At 41.5% G+C, this 12,680-nt stretch overlaps 1 protein-coding gene across 5 annotated transcripts in view; it reads right to left on the reverse strand.

Moving 5' to 3' along the window:
• LOC132378588 (dnaJ homolog subfamily C member 13) overlaps nucleotides 1–12,680 on the reverse strand; it is a 190,033-nt gene that overhangs the window by 31,981 nt on the left and 145,372 nt on the right. For all 5 annotated transcript variants that reach the window (XM_059945636.1, XM_059945635.1, XM_059945634.1 and 2 more), the window contains 3 exons: nucleotides 5,677–5,768; nucleotides 3,657–3,756; nucleotides 1,210–1,284 (listed from right to left, as the gene is read on the reverse strand). In XM_059945636.1, coding sequence (XP_059801619.1) covers nucleotides 1,210–1,284; nucleotides 3,657–3,756; nucleotides 5,677–5,768 — 267 coding nt within the window. The remainder of the gene's footprint in view (nucleotides 1–1,209; nucleotides 1,285–3,656; nucleotides 3,757–5,676; nucleotides 5,769–12,680) is intronic.

Here is a 12,680-nt window from a genome sequence, read left to right on the forward strand (position 1 = left end):
CTCAAATGTATCCAAAATAATTGTAATGATGAAAATTAAGGGTGTATTTACTAATTTCAAAGAAAAAAATCCTCTAATGGAGTTGACCAGAGGATAAATAAATGTTTCTAATGAACATGTGATATTCATGTTTGAATGTAGACATATATTGACCAAAGATGCCTTTAAAACTCTGACTTATATTCACATGAAAAACTACATAGCCCCTTAAGTCAACACTACTTTTGAATGAAATCACAGTTAACTGGATACCCAAATCTTACCGTTGATATGTTTTATGTCCAAAAATTTGAGCACCTGCAGTCAGCCCTTGGATTTTGGAATTCTGAAGACTTACAACCTTTTATTTAGAGATCTCTCATATCAGTTCCACGGCCAGCTTTAGCTAGAGAGTCTAACACTTTGAACATCATTTTAGGATAGAGCAAACAGACTCTCAGCATTGACCCTGTTAATCAATCTTATCACTTAATGAGATGACCACTCAATCTAAACTCCAGGATAGAAAGCAACACTCACAAAATGCTGGTGGAACACAGCAGGCCAGGCAGCATCTATAGGGAGAAGCACTGTTTACGTTTCAGGCCGAGACCCTTCGTCAGGACTAACTTCTCCCTATAGATGCTGCTTGGCCTTGCTGCATTCCACCAGCATTTTGTGAGTGTTGCTTGAATTTCCAGCATCTGCAGATTTCATCGTGTTTGCCATCCAGGATAGAAAGGCCAATCTCATTCAAAAGTGTTTTACCATTAATGCCTAGCATACAAAATTGAACAAAGATTCATCTGTTCTACCTCATTTCCAAGAGCAGTTCCCATATTTACAACAAGCATTTCCTTCACTTGCAAACCAACACTTTTCAAATACAACAATCCTACACCCTAAAGACTTTGGTGATACAAAACTATAATTTTCTAGTCCTGACAAAGGGTCTCAGCCCAAAACGTTGACTACTCCTTTTTTATCAGTTTTATTATTTTCAAATAAATGTTCTAATAAATAAAAAGATGCTTACAACATATTACATTCAGTTTGCTGCTAGAGATAATTCAGAGCAAAGTTTGATAATATTGTGCATCCATTCAATTTCTTTTGCTACAAAACAATGTTTGCAAAGTACATTTATATTCAATCCTGATATGTACATGTATATGTACAATCCTGATGTCAATAATACATTCAGACAAAATTGGTCAATAAGAATCTTACCTTTCCCCATAGCTTCCTTTATGATCTTTGTATTTGACGTCAAAGCATAGAGTGTTTCGAGGACAAGCTGACGACCTAAGAGCCAGATAGAAATTTTACAGCACCATAAAATTTCAAAACAAGAATACTTTTCTGCTTATCAGCATCTGGCCTCCCCAACTGTATTACAAAGTGGCAAGCTTAGTTTATTGGTGCCATTTCTTGTGTGTTACTTTTATCCCCCCAACATTTCTCTTCTAAGTATTTCATTTACAATAATTTCAACTCTGAACAGACAAAATATTTGGTTCCTTTCCACCTGAACTACATCTTAGCTTGGGCTCAGGATGAATTGAGAAACAGCCAAGAGTTGAGTGTAATTACTCCCCCACCCCAACAACAAAATCTTTCATAAAGAAGCCAGACAACTGTGCCATAGGAAGGGTTCAACTGATCCAAAGAGGGAACAGCAAGACTGCAGACAAATAGACACATAGGCATTTGGCTGAAGTTCCAAGAAATGGTACCATTTTCCTAGTGCTCCCTTTGGAATGATGATAGGGGCTCGCAATGGCAGACAGGGCAGGATGGGCAGTGAAGGCAGATTGAATATTGGTAGGTCAAATATTCAGATAAAACAGGTGTAAACCCATTTGTATGGAAACAGAATTATTTATTCCACCGTGCAAACAAGCAATCAACACAATGTTGAATAATCTACATGTGTTTTGGTAAAAATTTTAAATGTATGCATTTAAAAAATTCAGGGACAGTACTAGATTTTAAAAATTCCTTCCAATGTAGCGTTGAGTTGTAACAGCATTGAGTACTTGTAAAAGATTAATTTCTCTACAGAAATACAGACCAGATGATCATCAGACCAGACTCCTCTCCAGTTTTGAAGGCAAAATTCAATCTGTGCAAACAGCATAACACCACCCCCTGAAACATCCTGGCAAGCCATTATGTCATGACAAAGTGGGGATTGGCAATGGACACTGGCCAAGCCAGCAAAATTTATATACTGAGAACAAGAGAAACAACCTGAAACTGCTCCACTTTGCCTACTAGCACAACAGGTCCACAGCAAAACCTCTTCATTTAACCCTATTTGAACTGCAAAGATGCATACCTCAGGATGTTCTTTATCAATGACAGCTCAGCTTTCAATCCTATTTTCCCCTCAAAACTAATCAATAAGTGTCAAAACCTGGTCTTAATACTTCCTCGTGCAATTGGATCTTCCAATTCCTCACTTACAGACTCCAGTCAGTTCAGATTGGCAACATCTCCACAATGTTCACCAGCACAGGTGCACCACAAAGTTGTACGCTTAGCCCCTTGCTCCCCTCACTCTACACATGTGACTGTGCAGCTATGCACAGCTCCAATAGCATATCTAAGTTTGCTCATGTCACCACATCGTAGGCCAATTCAAAGGTTGTGATGAATCAGCATATAGAAGGGAGACTGAAAATCTGGCTGAGTGGTGCCACAACAGCAACGACTTACTCAATATCAGCAAGACAAAGGAGATGATATTGACTTCGGGGTTCAAAAACTGGAAGTCCAAGAGCCAGTCCTCTTTGGGGGATCAGAGTTTGAGAGGCTCAGTAACTTTAAATTCCTTGGTGTTATCATCTCCAATGACCTGTGGTGGGCCCAACAGTTAATTGTGATTACAAAGAAAGCATTGTAGCATCGCTACTTCCTTGAGTTTGTGATGATTCAGTATGAGATCAATAACTAACTAATCTCTATAGATGTGTAGTGGAGAATATATTGACTGGCTGCAGTACAGCCTGGTATGGAAACACCAATGCCCTAGAATTTTCCATTCAAGAAAAAGTAGTGGAAATGGCCCAGTCCCTCACTGGTAAAGCCCTACCTGCTGTTAAGCACACCTACATGAAATGCATGACAACAGGTCATGCTTTTTTCTCACTGTTGCCATCAGGAAGTTGGTATAGGAGCCTCAGGACCCACACCACCAGGTTCAGGAACAGTTATTACCCCTCAACCAACAGGTTTCTGAACCAGAGGAGATAACATCACTCAACTTCACTTGCCGCATCACTGAACTGCACCCACAACCTATGGACTCACTTTCAAGGACGCTTCATCTCAGGTTATCAATATTTATTGTTTATTTATTATTACATTCTTTTCTTTTTTATTTGCACAGTTTGTCGTCTTTTGTACAATGGTTGTCTGCCCTATTGGTGCAGTCTTTCATTGATTCGGTTATGGTTATTGGATTTATTGAGTATGCCCACGAGAAAATGAATCTTAGGGTTGTATATGGTGACATATATAAACTTTGATAATAAATTTACTTTGAGGAAGATGAGATAAATACTTCACAACCCAGAGAACTTAATTGCAAAATAAACCTGTAATGCAATTAAGGAACCCATTTCACAACCCCACCACTGTATTTTCACTTTTGACACTGAAGGTTTACTTACTGGATGGCAAAGAATGCAGTAGAACCAGAAGATTCGAAAGGACTAATGATTCAGCAATGTTATTTACACATTCTTGATTAGCTGTCACTATGTTCACAACCTAAGGTGTAAAAAAAATTCATTTTTTCACGCAGCTCCAGGTTATATAGCCTAACTTCACACATACCAGGAATCAAGCTACTGAACTTGTGCAGACATTCATAATAAAAGTAGATTTCTAACTGTCGTCAAAACTAGTCTTTATGGCCACTTTATTAGGTACATCTGTTTGTTAATGCAAGTATCTAATCAGCCAGTCATGTGGCAGCCACTTAGTGAATGAAAGCATGCAGACATGGTCTGGAGGTTCTGTTGTTGTTCAGAGCAAACATCAAACTGGGGAAAAAACATGATCTAAGTGACTTCGACCCTGGAGTAATTATTGGTGCCATGCAGATTGGAGTATCTCAGAAACTGATCTCCTGGGATTTTCACGCTCAAAAATCTGGAATTTACAGAAAATGGTGCGAGAAACAAGACATCTGGTAAGTAGCAGCTTTGAGTGAAAGTACCTTGTTAATGAGAGATCAGAGGAATATGGCCAGACTGGTTCAAGACAGGAAGGTGTCAGTAACTCAAATAACCATTTGCTCTTCTGCACACCACTCTTGTAACACATCTCTGAACGCACATATCAAACATGGAAACTGATGTGCTACAGCAGAAGACCACTCTGGATTCACTGTGGCCACTTTATTAGGTATACTGTGTTGAGTCAATAATCATGCTGTACAGTTTTCATCAGCAGTTTTGCAAATCACCAAGATTATTGAAGTATCCACATGTATTAAAAATAACAAGGCTTTTCCACAAGGTAGAACTATTATCTCTGTTAAACTGTACAACACTAAGCGGTGCCCCAGCTTAAATGCTATGCTGCCTACTTCTAAACTGCAATGTCTGTAAAGCATGATTACTGCCCCAACACCAACAATCATCATAAATCTAATGGCGTCCAATGTTTTTTCTAAAATAAAAGGCACTCTTTCAAATATAGAAATCAAATGTATTACTATTAATTTTCAAACAGTCACTTCCACCAAGTCCATACTATTAAATACTCTTTCAGGTATTGAATTTGTATAAATACAGAAAGCTATTGCTTCTTTAAGGAAAGACAATGCTGAAGAGAAGAAGCAAAGTAAAATGTTCCCAAAAAGCACCCTACACAGTAAAAGGCATTATGAAATACAAATCATTCTTAGTCACCAGCCTATTACTTCCCCCAGGTCCCCCTCCCTTATGTGTCTACTCTCTGCTCCCATAACATTCTTCCTTCTCCAGCCCTTGACATTTGCCGCCCACCTGGATTCATCCATCACCTTCCAGCTAGCCCCTTTCCGCTCACCCCACCTTTTTATTCTAGCATCTTACCCCTTCCCTCTCACTCCTGATGAAGAGTCTCGGCCTGAAATATAAACTGTCTATTCATTCCCATAGATGCTGCCTGACCTGTTGAGTTCCTCCAGTGTTGTGTGTGTTGTTTTGGATTTCTGCATCTGCAGACTTTCTTGTTATTATAATGTTTAATTAACAAAAAAAAAACAAAGGTCATAGATTTAAAACAAAGGACAAAGGATTTAAAGGGAAGCTTTTTACCCAGGTAAGCACCTGGAATATTGCCCAAAATGAGTGGTGGAGATGGAATTACTAACAGTATTTACATGTCTCTAAATAATATAAATTGGCTGGGCAGTGAAGATGGGTTAATATAGAAGCATGGACATGGTGGACTGAATGGCCTGCTTCCATGCTGTACAACTCTAACCTCATTACAACCAAAACAGATTCACACAGTTGAAACACTATTACACAATGCACACAATGATAGTGTGGAATGTAGCTCTCACGTACTTCAAGTCAATTGCCGTGACACCAATTTCTCACAGTGAAATTCACTTTGGGGTTGCAATGCATCATTACTCAGGGTAAAAGGGCAAAAAAGGAAAATTAGGCTGTGAAGATGAAGTCCACATCTTACCTCCAGTGCAAGCTGTTGGACCTGTCCAGCTCCATGAACCCGCAAGAGAGAAAAGATCAATTTAAAATGACCAATGCATTCCATTTCAGCACCTGAAACAAAACTCACAATGAAGACCTGTAAACTGGAGCTCAAGAACAACTGAACAGAAGATGCATTGCAATAATGGAATTTAATATAGTTCAATGAAGACGCAATAGACTAAACTCAGTGGGTCAAAGTGTGCGTGTGCATCAAATGTGAGGGATCAGTCCTGATTCCTCAGGTGTGAACACAAGTTTGGTGTTTTGCACCTTGGGGCCAGAGGAACGCTGCTTCATTTGGAAATATTCATGAGTACGGTTGAATGACAATTAAACTTGAACTTAAACTGGATGTAGCATTTCAACCTATATTTCTCTACCCCCCCCCCCACCCATGCCCCTCAAAAATGTTGTTTCACACACTGAGTTCCTTCACCCAATTGTTTGTCACTTAACATAGTCCAAGCAACTTTCACCCTGCAGCCCCCACTGCCACTGTTCAATTTACCCACAGATGGACATTCTCTCAAAAATGGTGAATCATCAGGACAATCACTCCTAGCAGAGATGAGCAAACTTGAAATAAACGTTTAGAAACCATGTTTGTACAATTGCTCTATAAAAAGGCACTTGGATGTCATGGATAATATTTGAGATAAGATTCACAGCAAAACTCAAAGCATAATTTTCCAGTATAAACTACATACACTTGTCATTAATAGGCATTGCTGGAGATGGGTAGGATAGGATCCATTTCCAAAAAGCAATGCACTCTTACGTATGGAACATCTTAAGTAGAAAGACTGGTGCGCTTTTTAAAAAAAAAGGAAACTTGAAGGGAAGCTTTGCTTTGTAGAGGTATCTAATCTAGCTGAGTTTGCGCACAAAGGCAAATCTTTGCTTCCACATAATGAACAGGCCAATCAATTTGACTGATCCTTAGTATCAATGCCCTCTATTATTATTGTACCCATGGATGCTGTTAGCATCTCAAAATCTGCCTTCAAGAACCAAGCACTAAATTAACTGAAACTACTATCCTGAAGCACAGAATTCTTTTTAAAAAATCTTCCAGGGATTTCGTTCTTCATATTTTGCTGTAACTATGACTTGTTCTGATCTCTATGACCAGGAGAAACAATCTCCTGACCTAACATGCAAAATTCATTACTTTGCTTCATAGAGTCACAGAGTAGTATAGCACAGAAACAGGCCCTTCAGCCCATCTAGTCCCTGCCAAACCATTTAAACCACCTACTCACAGCAACCTGTGTCAGGACCATAGCCCATCCATTATCCAAACTTCTCTTAAACATTGAAATCGATCTTAAATGCACCATATATGCTGGCAACTCACTCCACCCTTACAACTCTCTGAGTGAAATTCCCCCCGTGTTCCCCTTAAATTTCTCACCCTTAACCCACAACCCCTGGTTGCAGTTCCACCCAACCTCAATGGAAAAAAAAGCCTACTTGCATTTACCCTATTTATATCCCTCAATTTTGTATAGCTCTATCAAATATTCTCTTAATCTTCTGTTCTAAGGAACACAGTCCTGACCTGTTCAATCTTTCCTTATACCTCAGGTCCTCCAGTCCCGGCAACATCCTTGTAAATTTTCTGTGTACTCTATCAACTTTACTTACATCTTTCCTGTGGGTAGGTGACCAAAACTGCACACAATACTTAAGATTAGGCCTCACCAATGTCTTACACAACTTCAACACATCATCTCATGTACTCAATACATTGATTTACAAAGGCCAATATGCCAAAAGCATTTTTTTAAAAAACAACCTTAGCTACCTGTGATGCTACTTTCAATAAATTCTGGAATGTATTCCCATATCCATTTGTTCTACCACACTCCTCAGTGCCTACCGTGCATAAGACCTACCTTGGTTAGTCCGACTGAAGTGCAAAACCTCTCACTTGCCTGTATTAAATTCCATCTGCTATTTTGCAGCCCATCTTACCAGCGGATGCAGATCCCTCTGCAAGCCTCTCTGTCCACTGCACCCCCAGTCTTGGTGTCATCTACAAATTTGCTGATCTAGTTAACCACATCATCACCTACATCATTGATATTGATGAAAATCAACAACAGACCCAGCACTGATCCCAAAAGTAATTCACTAGTCACAGGCCTCCTGTCAGAGAGGCAACCATCAACTACCACTCTTTGGCTTCTCCCACAGAGCCCATGTCTAATTCAATTTACTACCTAATCTTGAATGCTGAGAGACTAGACCTTCTTGACTAGCCTCCCATGCAGGACCTTGTCAAATGCCTATCCAAGGTCCATGTAGCCAACATCCACTGCCTTGCCTTCATCCACTTCCCTGGTAACTTCCTCAAAAAACTCTAAGATTGGTTAGACATGACCTACCATGCACAAAACCATGCTGACTATCTATCCCTAGTCAGTCCCTGTCTATCCAAATACTCATATCCAGTCCCTCGGAATACCTTCCAATAACTTTTCAACAACTGATGTCAGACTTGCTGGCCTATAATTTCCTGGTTTATGTTTAGAGCCTTTTTTAAACAGCAGAATAACATTAGTTTTCCTCTAGCCCTCGGGTACCTCCCCAGCAATTTCTGCATTTGTCTCCCGTGGGGCCAAGGGAACACCTTGTCAGGCCCTGGGGATTTATCCACCCTGTTTTGCCTCAGGACAGCATACATCTCCTCTGTAATCTGTAGGGGGTGCATGAAATCGATGCCACTTTGCCTCACTTCTATAGCCTAACTGCCCTTCTCCCGAGTAAATACAGATGCAAAAATTTTAAGATTTCATCCATGTGTTTTCGCTCCACACATGGATTACCCATTGTGATCTTGCAGAGGACCAATTTTGTCCTTTGCAATCCTTTTACTTTTAACATATCTGTAGAGTCCCTTAGGATTTGCCTTCACTTTGTTTTTTTAGGAAACCCCAACCCTTCTTTTAGCCCTCCTGATTTCTTTAAGTGTTTTCTTGCATTTCTTGCATTCCATAAGCACCTGACTGGAGCTGCTATGCACCTCCTTTTCTCCCCCCCTCTTAACCAGGGCGTCAAAATCAAAGTTCCCTACACTTGCTATCGTTACCTTTTATTTTGACAGGCACATACAAGCTTTGTACTCTCAAAACTTCACTTTTGAAGGCTTCCCACTTACCAAGTACACACTTGCCAGAAAACAGTCTGTCCCAAAACACACTTGCCAGATCCTTTCTAATACCATCAAAATTGGCCTTTGTTCACTTTAGAATCTTAACCTGTGGACCAGACCCATCTTTTTGCATATTTACTTTGAAACTAATGGCATTGTGATCACTAGATGCAAAGTAGTCCCCTACACGAACGCCTGCCACCTGCCCTGTCTCATTGCCTAACAGCGGATCTAGTATCACATACTCTCTTGTTGGACTTTATGTACTGATGACAGAACTTTCCTGAATATACTTATTTGACAAACTCTATCCCAGCTAGTCCTTTTACAGCATGGGATCCCAGTCAATATGTGGAAAGTTAAAAATCACCTATTATAACAATCGTATGATTCTTGCAACAGTTTGTGATCCCTTTACAAATTTGTTCCTCTAAATCCCAGGACTGTTGGGTGGCCTGTAATTCATGTGGCCATACCTCTATTTCTCAGTTCCACCCATAACACCTCACTAGTCGAGTTCTCCAGTCTGTCCTGATTGAGCATTGCCGTGTCATTTTCCCTGATTAGTAATGCCACCCTCCTCTTTTGATCCCTCCTGCTCTGTCGTGTATAAAACAATGCAATACTAAGCTGCCAGTCCTGCCACTCCCCCATCCAAGTCTCACAAATGGCTGCAATATCATAATTCCAGGTGTTGATCCTTGCTGAGCTCATCCACCTTTCCTGCGATATTTCCTACACTGAAATATTCACAGCTCAGGACATTAGTTGCACCATGGTCAACCTTTTGATTCCTGATTTTGTCTAGGGTCTTACCAATATCTGTCTCCATTACCTCTCCACTAACAGTTCTGGCATTCTGGTTCCCATCCCCCTGAAACTCGAGCATTTAGCAAACCTTCTCACGAGGATATTAGTCTCCCTCCAGTTTAGATCCAAAGCGTTCATTCTGCACTGGTCCCACCTTCCCTGGAAGAGAACCCAATGATCCAAAAATCTTCCTATACCAACTCCTTAGCCACGTGTTAAACTGTATAATCTTCCTAGTTCTGGCCTCACTAGCATGTGGCATGGGTACTAATCCTAAAATCACAACATGGAGGCCCTGGCCTTTAAACTTAGCACCAAATTCCCTCAACTGTCCATGCAGAACTTTGACACTCGTCCTATCCATGTCATGGACCACAACCTCTAGCTGTTCACCCTCCAACTTAAGAATGCCGAGGACTCAATCTGAGAAGTGCCAGATTCTGATACCCAGGAGGCAACATACCATCCGGGAGTCTCATTCTCACCCATAGAATCTTTCTGTTCCCTACCTAATGAATCCCCTATCACCACAGCGTGCCCATTCCCACCCTTGAGTCACAAAGCCAGAGACTCTACTGCTGTGACTTTCCTCTGCTAGGTCAACAGTATCCAAGCTGACATACCTGCTGTTTAGGCCACAGGGATATTCTGCTCTGCTTCCTTTACCCCTTTCCCTTTCCTGAATGTCACCCAGTTTCCTGCACCTTGGGTGTAACTACCTTTCTATATGTCCTATCACCCCTTCAGCCTCCGAATGACCCACAGTTCATCCAGTTCCAGCTCCAACACCTTAACACAGATTGTTAGAATCTGCACCTGGATGCACTTCTTGCAGTTGTAGTCATCAGGGATACCAGAGGTCTCCTTGCCTTCCCACATCCTGCAAGAGGAGCATTCCATTATCCTGTCAGGCAAATCTACTGCTCTAACTGAGCAAATATAAAGAGGAGGTGGGGTGGGGTGGGGAAGAAATTCTATCTACAGCTTTCCTTTTTTGCCGTCTCTGACTGAAACCCCGATGAGATAAAAGCTTCAAAATCACCACTCTGACTGACCACTCCAACGATGGCCACTCCGCTTGCCCCTACCGTCTTTCAATTTATTCTTGCTAATCAATCCCAAACGCTGATCGGTCACTGGTCAAAGCTCCCAAAAAAAGTCACTGCTGCAAGTTGCTGCTTTTTACTTCAATGGGATCAGCCCTCATTCTGATGCATGCTACGACATAACAAATCCTTCCTCGTGTCTGGAAAGTCTTTTGAACCTTTACTTGGACAGATATATGGATGAGAGGTGTATGGAGGGATATGGCCCAGGTGCAGGTCAGTGGGACTAGGCAGAAAAATGGTTCGGCACAGCCAAGAAGGGCCAAAAGGCCTGTTTCTGTGCTGTAATGTTCTATGGTTCTATTTCAAATCCTTTAAGCAGAATCACAAGAAGTTTCTAGATGCTGGAGTAAAATGCCGCAGCAACTCAACTGGCCAGGCAGCATCTATAGAAAAGAGTAAGCAGCTGATGTTTCAGGCCGAGGCTCTTTATCAACAATTGTTTGCTTTAGCTGCATGCTGACTTTCAGACTGTAACAAAGGTCAGAGGTGCTCATGCTTCAGTTTGACACCATACACTACTGTTTTATATCAAAGGGGACGGGAGAGGTTCCAGAGGATTGGAGGGTTGCGGATGTTGTTCCCTTAGTCAAGAAAGGGAGTAGAGATAGCCCAGGAAATTATAGACCAGTGAGTCTTACTTCAGTGGTTGGTAAGTTGATGGAGAAGATCCTGAGAGGCAGGATTTATGAACATTTGGAGAGGCATAATATGATCAGGAATAGTCAGCATAGCTTTGTCAAGGGCAGGTTGTGTCTTATGAGCCTGATTGAATTTTTTGAGGATGTGACTAAACATATTGATGAAGGAAGAGCAGTAGATGTTGTGTATATGGATTTCAGCATGGCATTTGATAAGGTACCCCATGAGGCATGGGATCCAAGGGAACATTGCTTTGTGGATCCAGAACTGGTTTACCCACAGAAGGCAAAGAGTGAATGTACACGGGTCATATTCTCCACAGAGGTTGGTGATCAGTGGAGTGCCTCAGGGATCTGTCCTGGGAACCTTACACTTTGTGATTTTTTAAGTGGAGGGATGGTTTAGCAAATTTGCTGATGACACAAAGGTTGGGGCTGCTGTGGATAGTCTGGAGGGCTGTCAGAGGTTACAGTGGAACACTGATAGGATTCAAAACTGAGTTGAGAAGTGGCAGATGGAGTTCAACCCAGATAAGTGTGAAGTGGTTCATTTTGGTAGGTCAAATATGATGGCAGAATATAGTATTAATAGCAAGACTCTTGGCAGTGTGGCAGATCAGAGGGATCTCAGGGTCCCAGTACATAGGATACTCTAGCTATGCAGGTTGACTCTGTGGTTAAGGAGGCATACAGTGTATTGGCCTTCATCAATCGTGGAATTGAATCTAGGAGCCAAGAGATAATGTTGCAGCTATATAGCACCCAGGTCAGACCCCACTTGGAGTTCTGTGCTCAGTTCTGGTCACCTCACTACAGGAAGGATGTGGAAGCCATAGAAAGGGTGCAGAGGAGATTTACAAGGATGTTGCCTGCATTGGGGAGCATGCCTTATGAAAACAGGTTGAGTGAACTCGGCCTTTTCTCCTTGGATCAATGGAGGATGAGAGGTGACCTGATAGAGATGTATAAGATGATGAGAGGCATTGATCATGTGGATAGCCAGAGGCTTTTTCCCAGAGCTGAAATGGTTGCCACAAGAGGACACAGGTTTAAGGTGCTGGGGAGTAGGTACAGAGGAGATGTAAGTTTTACACAGAGAGTGGTGAGTGCGTGAAACAGGCTGCCAGCAACTGTGGTGGAGGCTGATACGATAGGGTCTTTTAAGAGACTTTTCTATAGGTACATGGAGGTTAGAAAAATAGAGGACAACGGGTAAGCCTAGTAATTTCCAAGGTAGGGACATATTCGGCACAACTTTGTGGGCCAA

Source organism: Hypanus sabinus, chromosome 20 (genome assembly GCF_030144855.1).
Source record: "Hypanus sabinus isolate sHypSab1 chromosome 20, sHypSab1.hap1, whole genome shotgun sequence".
In the NCBI taxonomy this organism is placed as follows: Eukaryota; Metazoa; Chordata; class Chondrichthyes; order Myliobatiformes; family Dasyatidae; genus Hypanus; species Hypanus sabinus.